The sequence below is a fragment of the Python bivittatus genome, unplaced genomic scaffold (assembly GCF_059951505.1).
Source record: "Python bivittatus isolate LINGU-HERP-01145 unplaced genomic scaffold, Pbiv_v1 ctg000330_np1212, whole genome shotgun sequence".
Classification (NCBI taxonomy): Eukaryota; Metazoa; Chordata; class Lepidosauria; order Squamata; family Pythonidae; genus Python; species Python bivittatus.
Genome location: NW_028277058.1, coordinates 16,071,108 through 16,084,604, shown reverse-complemented (window position 1 = coordinate 16,084,604; position 13,497 = coordinate 16,071,108). Strand labels below are relative to the sequence as shown.

General features: G+C 34.4%; 1 protein-coding gene across 2 annotated transcripts in view; it reads left to right on the top strand.

Annotated features, from left to right (window-relative positions):
• The window catches only part of NELL2 (neural EGFL like 2), a 120,616-nt gene that overhangs the window by 84,085 nt on the left and 23,034 nt on the right, over positions 1-13,497 (top strand). For both annotated transcript variants that reach the window (XM_088141756.1, XM_088141755.1), the window contains exons 14-15: positions 1,553-1,675; positions 2,275-2,370. In XM_088141756.1, coding sequence (XP_087997882.1) covers positions 1,553-1,675; positions 2,275-2,370 — 219 coding nt within the window. The remainder of the gene's footprint in view (positions 1-1,552; positions 1,676-2,274; positions 2,371-13,497) is intronic.

Genomic DNA, 13,497 nt, shown 5'->3' with positions numbered 1-13,497 from the left:
TTATTGGAAAAAATGCTTTATTCTTGTTGTCATAGAAATATTTTTATTTTTCATGATCTTCTCAATGTTTGCCATTGGCTGCCTTTCTGAAATTACTCTCTTTTTAATTTTTTTATTTAAATTTCATTTTATAATACATAAACCAAGAAAAAAATAGTTTCACAAAATAATTTCCTCTTTACTTCTCCAGCTCACTGTCTATCTATTCTTACATATATTTCCACTTGCTTAACTATTTTGTTCTAAAACTGTTAGTGTTCCCTTGTCTTCTGCAGTTTTAAACAGTATATTTAATATTTCATTAGTGCCTGGTGCTTTTTCTATTTGACAGCTACTGCTTGTCCAAAAGCCATAATAAAAATTGGTTCATTTGCTCACATTGAATATAGTCTTGCTTTGTAAGTATATTTGTTTTCTGCAAATATTTCTGCCATTCTAGAATTCTGTTTGTAAAGTGTTCAACATAGTCTTTCTATTTTCCTTTAACAACATTTGCTTCTATAAGAGCTCTTTTGTAAATTTTCTCGAAACTACTTTAGCTATATATTTTCTTGCAATTCTGTTAAACTGCCTCCTAGATTACTGCATTTATCCAGCTCAAATTCATGACATTTCAGGTTCCTTTGTTTCTCTAATTTTTGCATTCCAATCCCCCATCAATAGGACCATCTCCTTTTTTGAAATTGCATTTAGTGCCTATTGCAATTTGGCAGAGAATTTTTCAGCATTTTCCACTACTGTGTCTGCAAGAACAGAAATTGGTATAACTTTGATGCTACTTATCGATAATCTTTTTTTAGCATCATTGCCACTCCATTTGTTCATATCATGTTTTCTAACTGGTTTGGTCTGATTCATGAGAACTAGTTGTTAAATATCTTTGGGGACATGGCACCTTTCCATTCCACCTTCAGTGGGATGTGCTGAGAAGGATAAAGTGGTAAGCCCTAGCAGAAATGCTTCCAGAAGTACTGGGGTCTTAAATATGGGGCAAGCAGCTGCCACCACTAGCTGGGAACCTGAGCAGGAAGGGTATGGAAGCTGTACCTGAGCACAGTGGTCCTGCAGGCTTTCTTCCACTCCTTATCTGCTGCGATGAGATGTGGACTGATGCAGAGAAGGGGGAGAGGAATACCAAGAAAGTATACAGGAAGAGGTAACTGTGCATACTTCCTTTGATAACTACTTGCTTTTGATTTTTAAACCAAAGATTAGAACAACAGCTTAGGATGAAATTCTATGCACATTTAATTGAAAGAAATAATTGCCTGTCTTCAGAATACCCTTGCATAGTATTATATCAGTACATCAGATTTCTTCTTAGCTATGTTTACTCAAATGCAAGTCCTACTCAATGCAGTAAGACTTATTACTCAGTAAGTACCATTATATCTGCAGACTTTAACTCAGTATATTAAGATGTTTATTTACAGCCAAATTACAAGGAGAAAAAAAAAGATACAGGGAGAAATGAAATATATATCAAGGTATATTACAATATTTAGATACAGTGCTAAGTGATTCTTTTTTCTTTTTCTTTTTTAACTTTCAGAGCATGATGAATGTCTCACAAATCAACACAACTGTGATGAAAATGCATTGTGTTTCAATACTGTTGGAGGACATAACTGTATTTGCAAACCAGGTTATACTGGAAATGGCACCGTATGCAAAGGTAAGGTATCACAACATGAATCAGATTTCAGATCCTTTTGTTTCTCTAATCTTTGCATTCCAGTCACCCATTAGTAGTATCATCTCCTTTCTTGATGCTGCATTTAGCACCTGAAATTTATTTTCTACACAATACATGCTAAACCTACCTTGGTACCTGAAAGATGAATGTAATTGCAGTTCTGAATTCAAAGAGTATGTATGTTTTATCTATCTAGATATATCAGCAAAATAATGATACATTATTATATAAATCATCTAAAATCAAAACATAACAATTTAGAAGATGTAGAGAGTAAGGAAGATGACCTTGGCCTAGATTTGCAAGCCCTGTTACCAAAGTGCAAAGGGGTGAAACACATCTTAAGTCCACCACAGTTAGTATACAGAAGAATCTCAGATGGACACCTCCCTAATTCACAGGAGTATAAGAAGGGACTTATTGCACAGACTTGCAAGATTCTGTTAGAATATTGTAATGTCAATTGTGTGTGAAAATTAGATTTAAATCATTTTTAGTCAGGTATTTGATAAAACATCCTTCTGTCCCACTTGGAATAGAATTGAAGATCCTTTATGATTTTCTTTTAATGGTTTCAGCCTTTTGCAAGGATGGTTGTAGAAATGGTGGAGCTTGCATTGCCTCCAATGTCTGTGCCTGTCCACAGGGATTTACGGGTTCAAGCTGTGAAACTGGTAGGAGATCCTTTACTATATTTACCAAACCCATAATTGAATTTCTGTGTATGACTAAAAAAATAATATATCATGTCAAATACCATGATTTCTGTTGAATGGGAGAAGACTTGCCAGGACCCAAGTTTACTCTGTGAAAATTTGGCAACAAAATTGTTAATTTTCATCAACATTTTTTTTTTCTCAAAAGGATATAAATGGGAGAGGAAGCAAACTTCCCCTTTTTCCATCCTTAGCCCTGCCCCACCAACATCCTAAAATTACACTGCTGAAATTTGGTCATTTTGCTACCAAATTTCAGCAGCATTTAGTGTAGAGGTAGAAACCAGAGCAGTTTGCTTCCCAAAACTCCCCACTCTCTTTCCCACCCTTAAAAAATAATTAAACCAAAATATCAGCTCCCACCCCAAATATTCCTCTGATGTCACTACTTTTCCAGGGACATAATCTGCAATACTCACCCCCCCCCACCTATCCCGCTGGTCAGGGAGTAAGTTGTTGTCTCCAAATCACAAACTGAAGTAGAAATAGCCATGTGTCTACCACTAGTTAACTCTACATTACCAAATTAGTTTTGCCTGGTAAAGGTGAACATTGTATGTGCTGAAGGTTTTTTTAAGTGTGGAAACATGGTAATCTTTATTTTTGCTATTTGTTTACATGTGAATATTTTTTTAATATGTGATACATTTTAAATTGCTATCAATCCAAAATCTACAGTGGATTTAGAGATAAATCCAGTTATTTAATTTTTTTCTTTATTTCAAGTTAGTTAAATTACTTATGCCTCATTCTCATATGATCAATCTATCTGTCTATGCATGAAGTGAAATATTTCCCATCTTATCTAAATATATATTAAGTGTGCATATGATAGCAATACATCTTACAGATTTATGGTCACTATCCAGTCAAACCATTTCTTTGTGGCATATCTTGTAATACATACAACTTAAATGCATGATAAATGAAATTGCTGTTAAACATAAACTGTCATTAGGGAAAGAGTTTATTCAAATTAGTCTTCCCCCCCACGCCCCTACAAAAGATGTTGCTGTTTTTAAACATTGCTTGGTCATTTGTTTTTCCATACTGGAAAAATTACAGATTTTTCCTGTAAAACATGTATAGACTAGTATAGTACATTTCATCACATTTTACTCTTACTTTATTTTTTTCTTTACTGTTGTAAGAAATCTGGGAACACTTATACAAGGATAAAAAGTACTTGTACAGCATAGGAATACCTGATTAGCTATTGAAGAAATACTATAAATTTATCTTCACTACTGTGTGAGATATAGCATAAAGAAATAAACTACCCACATACTCTTGTACACTATTATTACTTTCAGAAATGAATATGGTTTTCTCCTTGTTCTACAAAATTCTTTGGGTGGAAGTATTTTCCCTTGACTATTCTTTTATTTACACCCAGTGGATATTGTGTGTAAAAAGATAAGAAATGCTAAACTATATACAAGTCTTCTCCTGGAAATAATGAAGAAAAAGAATTATTTGAAAAGCATTTCATGTCCTAAGATTCTGACTTCCACTGAGCAGTTAAGTTGTTGCTATAATATTGATTTCTGCTGTATTTTTTCTTTTCCCTATAATAGTCTAAATAGCAGATTTTGAAAATTCCCACTAGACCAACTATGGAGGAATGGTTGGTGAAATTGACAGATCTTGCTGAGATAGATAAATTAACTTCTTTGATTAGAGAAAAGACACTATATTTATTGGTGACTGGAAACCTCTTATGGACTTTTTGCGTAAAAATGAAAAAAATGAACTTGCGATTTATGGCTCTGATGATTAGACAGGATAGATTATAGAAAGAAGAATATTATGATGTCACGCTAGAGAGAGAGGTTAAAATATACTTGTACTTATAACTGCTGTGAAGAATATCAGAAGCCATTTCTTTGTATCTTTTTTCTTTCTTTTCTATTTTTCTTCAACTTTTTTTCTTTTCTTGTACTTTTTGCTTTATCTTTGCTTTCTTTTTCTTTTTTCTTCCTTACTTTATATTAGTTTGCATTAGTTTTTATCTTCTTTTTAAAATAATTTTCAATAAAAATCATTTTAAAAACTCCCACTAGAAATTTATCAAATATTTAACAAAAGAAATAAGATGGATGTTGCAATATTATTGGGCTCTGCAAGAAGGAGAGTGAAGTCTGGATTTAAAGTAAAAGTCCTTATTCATTCATGAATGGTAGATTCTATAATAAGTTACTATCTCTTGCAGTATTTTAGGAGTTCTCTCTGAGCCAGTTCATATTGACAGTTTTCCAAATTATTCACTTGTGGAGCAGGGTTAGTAGTGTGCATGGTTAATTGTATGGTGAACAGTAAGCTTAGGCTGCTACATGGATATTGAACTTTTTTTTAAAAAACTCTTGAATATAGGATTAGCGCCAGACCTTACTGGGCCCTTGACATAAAGTTCCTGTCGATACTTGTCAGCAATGATTCCTTGCTCTGTCAGTGTAGCTTCTTATTCCTAACATTACCTGCCCTTTCCATTCAGATTATGCTTGAGGGGGAATGAAACTAAACACTTCTGGTGGAAGAAACTACACCACTTGCTTTCTTCTGTAAGGAACCTGTAGGGTTAAAACATCTAACACCACATTGAAGGGTTTAGGAAGTTAAGTTACTGTTCCTTTTTTGCCTGTCACTAGGGTTAAAGTCTCATGTCCAAAAACATGTTGTCCTTTGCAGACATAATCAATTGGTACGATATCCTTGATGTTATTTTGGCTTGGGTACATACATTTGCAGAGATAACTGTAAACCATAGATTACCCTAACCATTTGGTGTGAAAAAGCAGCCAAAACAAGGAGTCGTAATCAATTGGTGCACGAAACTCCCTGGAGGCCAACAACTTTTTGGCAGGCAAAAAAGGAACAAGAGCAGGAAGTATTGTCTCCCTATACCATAAAACCAGTCACCAAGAGGAAATGTCTGACACCAGTAGACTGTATATTAAGTCATTAAATGATATAATGATGCCATTCACAGATTTTGCATGTTTAGAAGATTAAAATTCAGCTAACACAGGTAACTCATCTAACTAATTACTAACACCTATCTTCATTTATATGTCACTTTCTGTGGAAGTTAAATAGTTAGCACTGTGTGGTTGACCTCAGACATTTTGCCTCTGAAATAGATCAACAAGCAGGGCCTGTCCACTCTTTAATCCCACTCTCCTGCTGTTTCACAGAGATGATAAATAAAAATAAATTGGCCTTGTCCAATTTGGCACCTAGAAGCAAAAGGTCAACTTACTTTAATTTTAACTGACTTAACAAAAGCTTTTATATCTCACTAATCAGTTCCAGATCCATTTCACTTACTCATTTGTATGCTATACAGTCCTATGGTTTGTATTTCTGTTTAGGACCTCTATTTGGTATTGTACCCTAGGCTTCATATAGATCCGTAACAGAATAGATCTAACATATAGATCCCTGCATATAGATTACCTAAGAGAAGGTCCATTGAACTATATTTAACTTTCTCTTGGTTAGGTATGGTCAGGGTCACAGAATTAGAAAATCTTGTATCTTTATCCTAATATCTTATCTTTATTCTTTGTCCTTATCCTTATAATCCTACTTTATAGGATAATATTGAAGTTTTAAGCATCAAAAAATAAAGTAATTAACTATGATTTCTATACTAACATATGCCCAATTTTGGACATTGCCCATGTACTCAACATTCATTTGATTGCTTTAAGTCAATTAAACTGTGCAGTCTTATATTTGTATACTTTCAGGCATGTAAATATATATATAATATTGCAATCAATATGCTTGAAACATAGATCTTCAAAAAATGCTTAAAATCATGACAAGAATCTGTAGTTTTACAGCATTGCAATGCCATTTTTACTTTACAGAGTTGTATGTACTTGTCAAGTATGGATAGATTATGTAGCATCTGTTTTTAAATGATGCCAAAACTTTAATGTCTCATTTTATTCTGGGGAATTAGAGAAATCTAATAAGAAATTGAGGAAGATCCTCAAGTAAGAACACTATACCATGGCAGAAAAATGAATTAAAAATTGTGTCCCACCCCAATCGTAAGATTGCATTGAACTTTCTATCCTGCTCAGAGCAAAATAGCTACATGGTGTTATTCATTTCTTCAGTTTTTGTTAACTAGTTGACCTTCATAAATTATTAGTCTTGTGCAAACAATAACCAGCTGACAAATGTTTTTTAAGTTCTTTTTTAAGTTCTTTTTAAGTTCTTTTTTAAGTTCTTTTCCTTAAAATGAATATTAATAACCAGATTGTTCTTTATAAAAATAAATATAATAAGCAGTGACAATAGCTACTTTACTTACTGTGTCTTTGGCAAAACACTTAATAGGTTTGTTGCCTAATAAGAATTGTATGTACTTGTCAAGTACAAATAGATTATGTAGCATCTGTCTTTAAATGATGCCAAATCTGTAATATCTCAGGTTGTTTTCAACACTTCTCAACATTTATTGCAAATTCTACTAGGCTAGAGCATAGGACCTTTTACATTCTCAGGGTATCTTAGCTTATTTGCATTAATCAATCTTTTTTTCCACTTCTAATCCGTATTCAGGGTGAATGCATGCTCTTTTTAGACATCTGAGATGAAACAGGTCACCATTAAAGTTTGTGCTTTTCACTATGTAGGGATGTATCAGGATTAAATAAATTACACCGGGGTCAATTTCAGAAGCTCCTTTATACCATAAGAAAATGCACCGTAGTGCACTTTTTAAAAAGTAACTTAAAATGTTTTACAAAAGAGACATTGAATTTTCCTGTCAACTTAATCACATTGATCAGAAAGCACTATGAATAAATAATGTAGAAGAGAAAAAAATATAAACCAAGTAAAAGTTCCATTTCCCTCTTTCTCTTCCTTCCTGCCCTCTTCATTTTTTTTTTCCAAGAGCTTTTCTACTTCTGTGAATTCTAGTTTTCTGCCTTGCCTGTTGCAACCTTTTCTTTTCTGATTTTCCATGCTCTATCATTTCATCATATCCATTTCATAAAATGGATATAATAGTCCAAATTATTCACCTCATTGCTTAGCCTGTGTAATGATGGTTACTATTTAATATTGGTATTTGCTTTAATTTCAGATTCAGCACAAATTCCTTGTATGTACTGAAAATACATTCCTGCCAGGAAGAATAGGCGGGGGGGGAAGAGTTATAAAAACACAGAAGAACCTGGCCAATACCTAGCTTCCCCATCTTGTCAACCTGGCATTGCCATCTCCAGCTGAAACCAGTCCTGATGATTTCCACCCTTCTCCATAAATGTGTGCATGCCATACACTTCTGTACATATGCGTATGTGTTTGTGTGTCAAAAGCCAAAAAGAACAAGGCTAGGACCAACAAAACAATGTTAGAATAATTTACATAATAATTATTAATTGAAAATAATTACCTATAAAATAATGTATTTCATTTACAAAGCTAATCGATCCCCATCTGAATATACCAACCATTTTCTTACATACATAAACCATAACGTTCTGCTTCCCGTAGGAATGTATAAGTACAGGCACAGACATATTCCCTTTCCCCCTTCCTTGAAGAACAGCAAGGAGGAAATGGAAATAAAAAAAGAAAGGAGGAACAAAAGTGGGTGCAGATGTATCAAAAGAAGAGATAAGACATGAAAACAAAAGAGAGACAGAAAGGTTTAAATTCAGTCGGCTTTAAACCACATTCCCAAGCACCAGCTACTCTTTAGATATTTTCTGCCTTCTCTGTGGTGGTGCCCACCCTACGCAGCTGCTTACTCCCTGAAATTTGGATGGCCCCAGTCCTGTTGGCTTGTGGAAGGCACTGAAGACCTGGCAGTTCTTGTGGACACTGGGGGCCAGGGCACTGACTGAGCTCAACTCTGAAATATGCTTTTAAGATGTGTCTGATGGAGTTGAGTGATTGGGCTCGGTTGCTAGTTTGTTTTTGAGGTTGAATATTTTTACCTGATTTTAAATGGGTTGTAAGCCACCCAGAATTGTTTTGAATTGGTTGGCCAAATAAATAAATAAATAATCATGTTTCACAGGATAGGACTGTCGCTATTTGCCCCTTCTGCTCATTTCTTTCTTTTTCACAGCTTTTTAAATTCTTATCATTCCATGAAAGAGACCCTCCCATTCACAGGAAATTATAAGGCAGTGAGGGACTCTCTGCTTCTATAAATAAGTATTCCTACTCTGAAAATCACAACTGGTATTAATGAATGACTGGTATTAATGAATGGAAAGGGATTTCTTTCGCATTTAGAAGGACAATGCTGTGTCTGAATAAGAAAATCCAACTTCCATTTAGAGCAAAATAGCCCAAAGGCTGCCCATTGCCTTAGATACCGTAGCCTCTACTTATCCCTTCCTACCATCCCTGCATCTCCTTTAATGGCCCAAATTCTCTGCAACAGTAAAGTCTGCTCCTCTGAAAATATAGGAAGAGGGAGAGGACATTCTCGGTTATGTCTCATGGTAGTTTTTTCTGTGTACCAGTACATTTGGGTTGACTAGTTTGAGCCCTTAGTTCTTAAATATACAGTGTGGTATAAATAAAACATGAATTTAGCAGCAGTTCAGCAATATATTATAATATAATTTCATTCCACATAGGAAGAGAATAAAGAATGACCTCATAACTCACTCCAAGCACTTTCACTTATGAATTATGGTCCATTATATAATTAAAGGAAATACAATGAATAATGACATTAGTGTTCTTACACGTCCCTCTTTCATTCCCTCGCTTTGCTCATTTTAAGAGAAGCAGCAGTTCTTATATTTAGAATAAAGTGTGCCCAAGGACATTTTTTTTTTTTTTAAGCACAAAAACATACATTCCCAAATGCAGTGTCCTGAGACAGTTGGTATTACATCTCCCTCCTAATTTTGTCTTGCAAAATAGTCTCTAGATCAGAGATTTTAGCTTACAAACATCATGATCGTGCTTGGAGTGAAGCTCGGTTTTGGTTGTGCTTTTGACATACTGGCCAAAATGGCGGTCTGTGTGTGTGTGTGTGGGTGTTTTGTGTGTATGTGAGTATTCTGTTGGAAACTAAGATAAAAAGGATGATCAGATGTTGTGGGGTGAAATTTATGCAGGAAAAATAAGTACCCCAAGGGTTTGGTCTTATAGAGAGAGTGGTAGTTGATGGAGTTGATGAGTTCCCCAAAAAGAGACAGGTGAGAAAATGAAAGGACAAAAGGCAATATTGAAGTGGTCAATATGGACATGATGGAAGCAAAAAGCTTTGCAAGGGAAAAAAGATATGGAGTGGTGTAGTAAATTGTATTGGTGTACATTAGATTTATCTATATGTCTTTTATTATTATTTTTTTATGTATCTCATGCTTTGTTTTGGCTTACTATTTCTTATGCTTTTCTACATTTTATCTAATGCTTCTTATTCCAAAAGGGAAATGTATGATATGGATACATTGGATGTTCTAAACGTGTAATTTTCATCATTAAGTGTAGCCCTCCCTCCAAAAAAGGAAAAAACAAATCCAACAAACTCAACCTTAACAATGGTATCCATAAAGAGTTTAATTTAATTTCTATAAGTCAGTCTTAAATCCTGATTTAGAGATAGGCTTGGGTATGAATATTTTCTTTCAGAAATGTAAACTGCTGCAGCTTAGAGATAAGAGCAAATGCAACTATGAGTCAATATGGGTGGTCGGTTTAATTTTGTGTGATAGGTTGTACTTTATCATTTGTAACCCCACAATTAGATTAGGTCCTTCCTGTTTTTAATCTTAAAGTTTGACTGCATTTCCTTCCTCTTTCCTTCCTTTCTTCCTGGAAGGCACTTTAATTGTCTTTACAGGAAAGTAAGATATAAATTCTCAGCTAAACTATGAGAACACTTAATTGGAACTCACTTGAAGGCAACGTAACCTATGTGGAAGTCAATGAAGCCTGTAATTGTAGTAGACTTTCTTTTTTATTCAAATGCTGCTGAAGATATATTGGAGGGAAAATCTTTAGAGAACTAGTTCTAGTGTTGATACCAATTAACTTAATGAATTTAATTAACTCTTTGTTCTAGTCAGTCTAGTAAGTCTGTGCTTTGCAGGAAGGGTAGATTTAAAATTCACATTTTTATAATCAACTGCTGAGAGACTTCAGTTGTTAGCAGTAAATTAAGTTAAATAAATAAATAAGTGTACTCCCTGAGGACTGACTCCATTAGATATTGCTGAAGAGACCTCCCCAGAAACCTTGTGAGTTTGGAGTGTTTATTTAAAGTCAAAACAAAGCATGCTATTTCGTTATTTTGACTACAGAACAAATTGTGGCCGTTTTAACAGCAGTGTTTCAACCATTCCATGCAGAGAAAATCGGCTTGAAGTAGGAAGTCTTCTGACCGCAAAATGGTCTGTTTTCAGTGTTCTGAGCTTAAAAAAAAACTGTATACGTTCAAGAATTTTGTTTGAAAATTTAAACAAATTATTTGAGTTTTATTGCAATGGAATATAGCCAACTCAACCATTTTGAAATAATGTTTCATGGAGAGCTGATTTCTTCCCCTGAGTTTAAAACAAAACATTTTGTCCTCACCACTAGTTAGTACCAACACTTGGCATTGTGCCCCAGACCAGATTGGCAGCATGCACAGCTGAGGAAGCACTGACATTATGCAACTTTATGGAACAGAACCTAACAGTTTCACATTGGATAAATAGAAGTTCAAAGGGTCTTCACAATGTAATCTACTTATGAGGTTTGCAGATAATGTATGCCCAGGCTAGCCTTTTATAGATTTATTTTTACTTGAGTAAAAGCTATCCTAGCCACTGATGTCATCTGTGCTTCCAGTGAAAATTATGGGTCCAGAAAATCTGAGACTGCATATCTGACCTATAGGAGGAGTACAATAGCACTGTTCCCCTGGACAGACAATCTACCTAGTAAGGGTGATTTCGGCTTTTCTGGACTGAACCTCACATAGTCCTTATTCTTCTTGGGTACCAATGGAGGATATCTTCCAATTCACTTGGATAAGATGAAAAGGAGAAACAAAAGTGGAAATATCTTTATATTCCTGATAACTCAGCCCACATCTGTGAATTACTTCTCCCAGCATTTCATCTGGATGTTAAATAGACAAGGAACACTGAGTACTGGAAAGATTAATGCTGATGATATCATTGAAGCCAGGTGATGAGAATAAATTCTCCTGCACAGTGGAGTGTGTTCTTTGTACCGGGGTCATAGAAAAGAATATAATAATATAAAAAGAGTTCTGCTTTGCTAGAATAGACCAAAGGTCTGTCTTCTTCAACCTTTTGTTTCAGCAGTGGTGAGTCAGTGCTTGTGGGAAGCTTACGAGGAGGACATAAGTGCCAAAGTATCCTTTCATTCATGTTCTCCTGCAACTAATTGTCATATTGCTTCTGAGACTGGGGATAATAGATACCCAACGTGATGAGTAACTAATGAAAGCTTTATCCCACAAAATTTGTCTATCTCCTTTTTAAAGGAACATTCTGTGGTAGTGAATTCCACAATTAACTGTGTGATGTTTGAAGAATTTTTTTTCCTTTTGAGTGTAATTATTTTTTGTTGTTGCTGTTTTTTTTCCAGCTTCACTAGATACCAGGTTCTAGTATTATGAGTGGAGAAAAAAAATAAGTCCATTTTCTCTTCGCCATGTTTGATTGTAAAAAAAATTACTGATTACATTTTTCTAAACTAAAAAGTAATGCTGTTTCCTCATAGAAAAGCTGTTCTAGACTCTTGCTCACTATTGTTTATAAGGGTGATGATCAGAACTATATACTATATTCCAGGCATGGTTTATACAAGGCATGTTGACAGTGGCTGAAAATATTTTTTAATTTATTTTATTTTTATTTGCAACATAGAACGTATCTTTTTCAGGGCATCCACTTTCTGTAAACGTTATCACTGAAACAAACTCTCTTTTAGTGCCGGCTCTCACACCCATCAGCATGTAGGTGAAATTAGGATTTTTGGTAACGCTGGCAATTCAATTTACTTCCTTAAAATGTGTGAATGTAAAGATAGTTGTCCCTGCATATATTCAGATAAAATTATTTAAAAGCTAAACTTGTATACATTATTAAATAATAGCCTTCCTTTTTATAAATTTTGAATGAATGTTGTCACTTTCATTTATAGAGAACATGGCTTATCTACAAAGGATGACTAAAGAACAGTGATTTTTTAAGAGTTAACTTGGAAAAAATAGATGTGCATTACGGTTCTGTCTGAATCAGCATCTCAATGTAGTAGCATAGTATTCTCAGGCTGCCTTCTTAACTGACAATGGCACACATCCTAATTGAATGTGTTTGTATGTATACACAGACATGTACACACTCAATTTAAAATCTTCAAGCACTCACTCAATTTATCATGCCCTATTAGTACTCTGAATTACCATCTCCAGTTGTTACATGTGTCATATATTTTGATGGTGTTGACTGTGTAATGAGAAACTCTCATAGTCTTGGTTTTCTGTATATTTGTGGTTGATCATTTCTGACAACAAAGAAATGTTAATAGGGCCACATGGTGAAGCACTTAGTGGAGAAAAACATTTTTCATAATGTTTCTATCTAACTGGAACAATGCCACAGTCACAAATGAACTAACAACATGACTGAATTTCCTTTTTATAGCATTTAGAAGGAACTTTAGGGTGTAAAAATCAGTGGAAGATCAGGAGTGTGGAAAATTACATATTTGAAGAATTAATGAACTATAATTCTCTATCACATTTTGCTTCCTTTTCATTAATGGAGCTAAATTAGTTTTTCATAGATCGTTTTTTTAAACCACAGTCATGCTGTTCTAAAAAAATACACTCAATACCTCACCCCCAAACCAGAGTGTCATAAGAATAAGTTTGTTCTTTCACGCAACATGACAGCCGAAAATATTGCAATGAAGAACTGTGTTAATTCAATTTGTTGAACAGTTTGAAATGGATTTGCTGTAACTAATTTACTTCTCTTTGAGAAAGATTAATGTTTTAAGATAATTCATGTGAATTTTTTCTGGGCTCAAGCTGTCAGTAATATAGGAAAAATATACATTGCTTTGAGC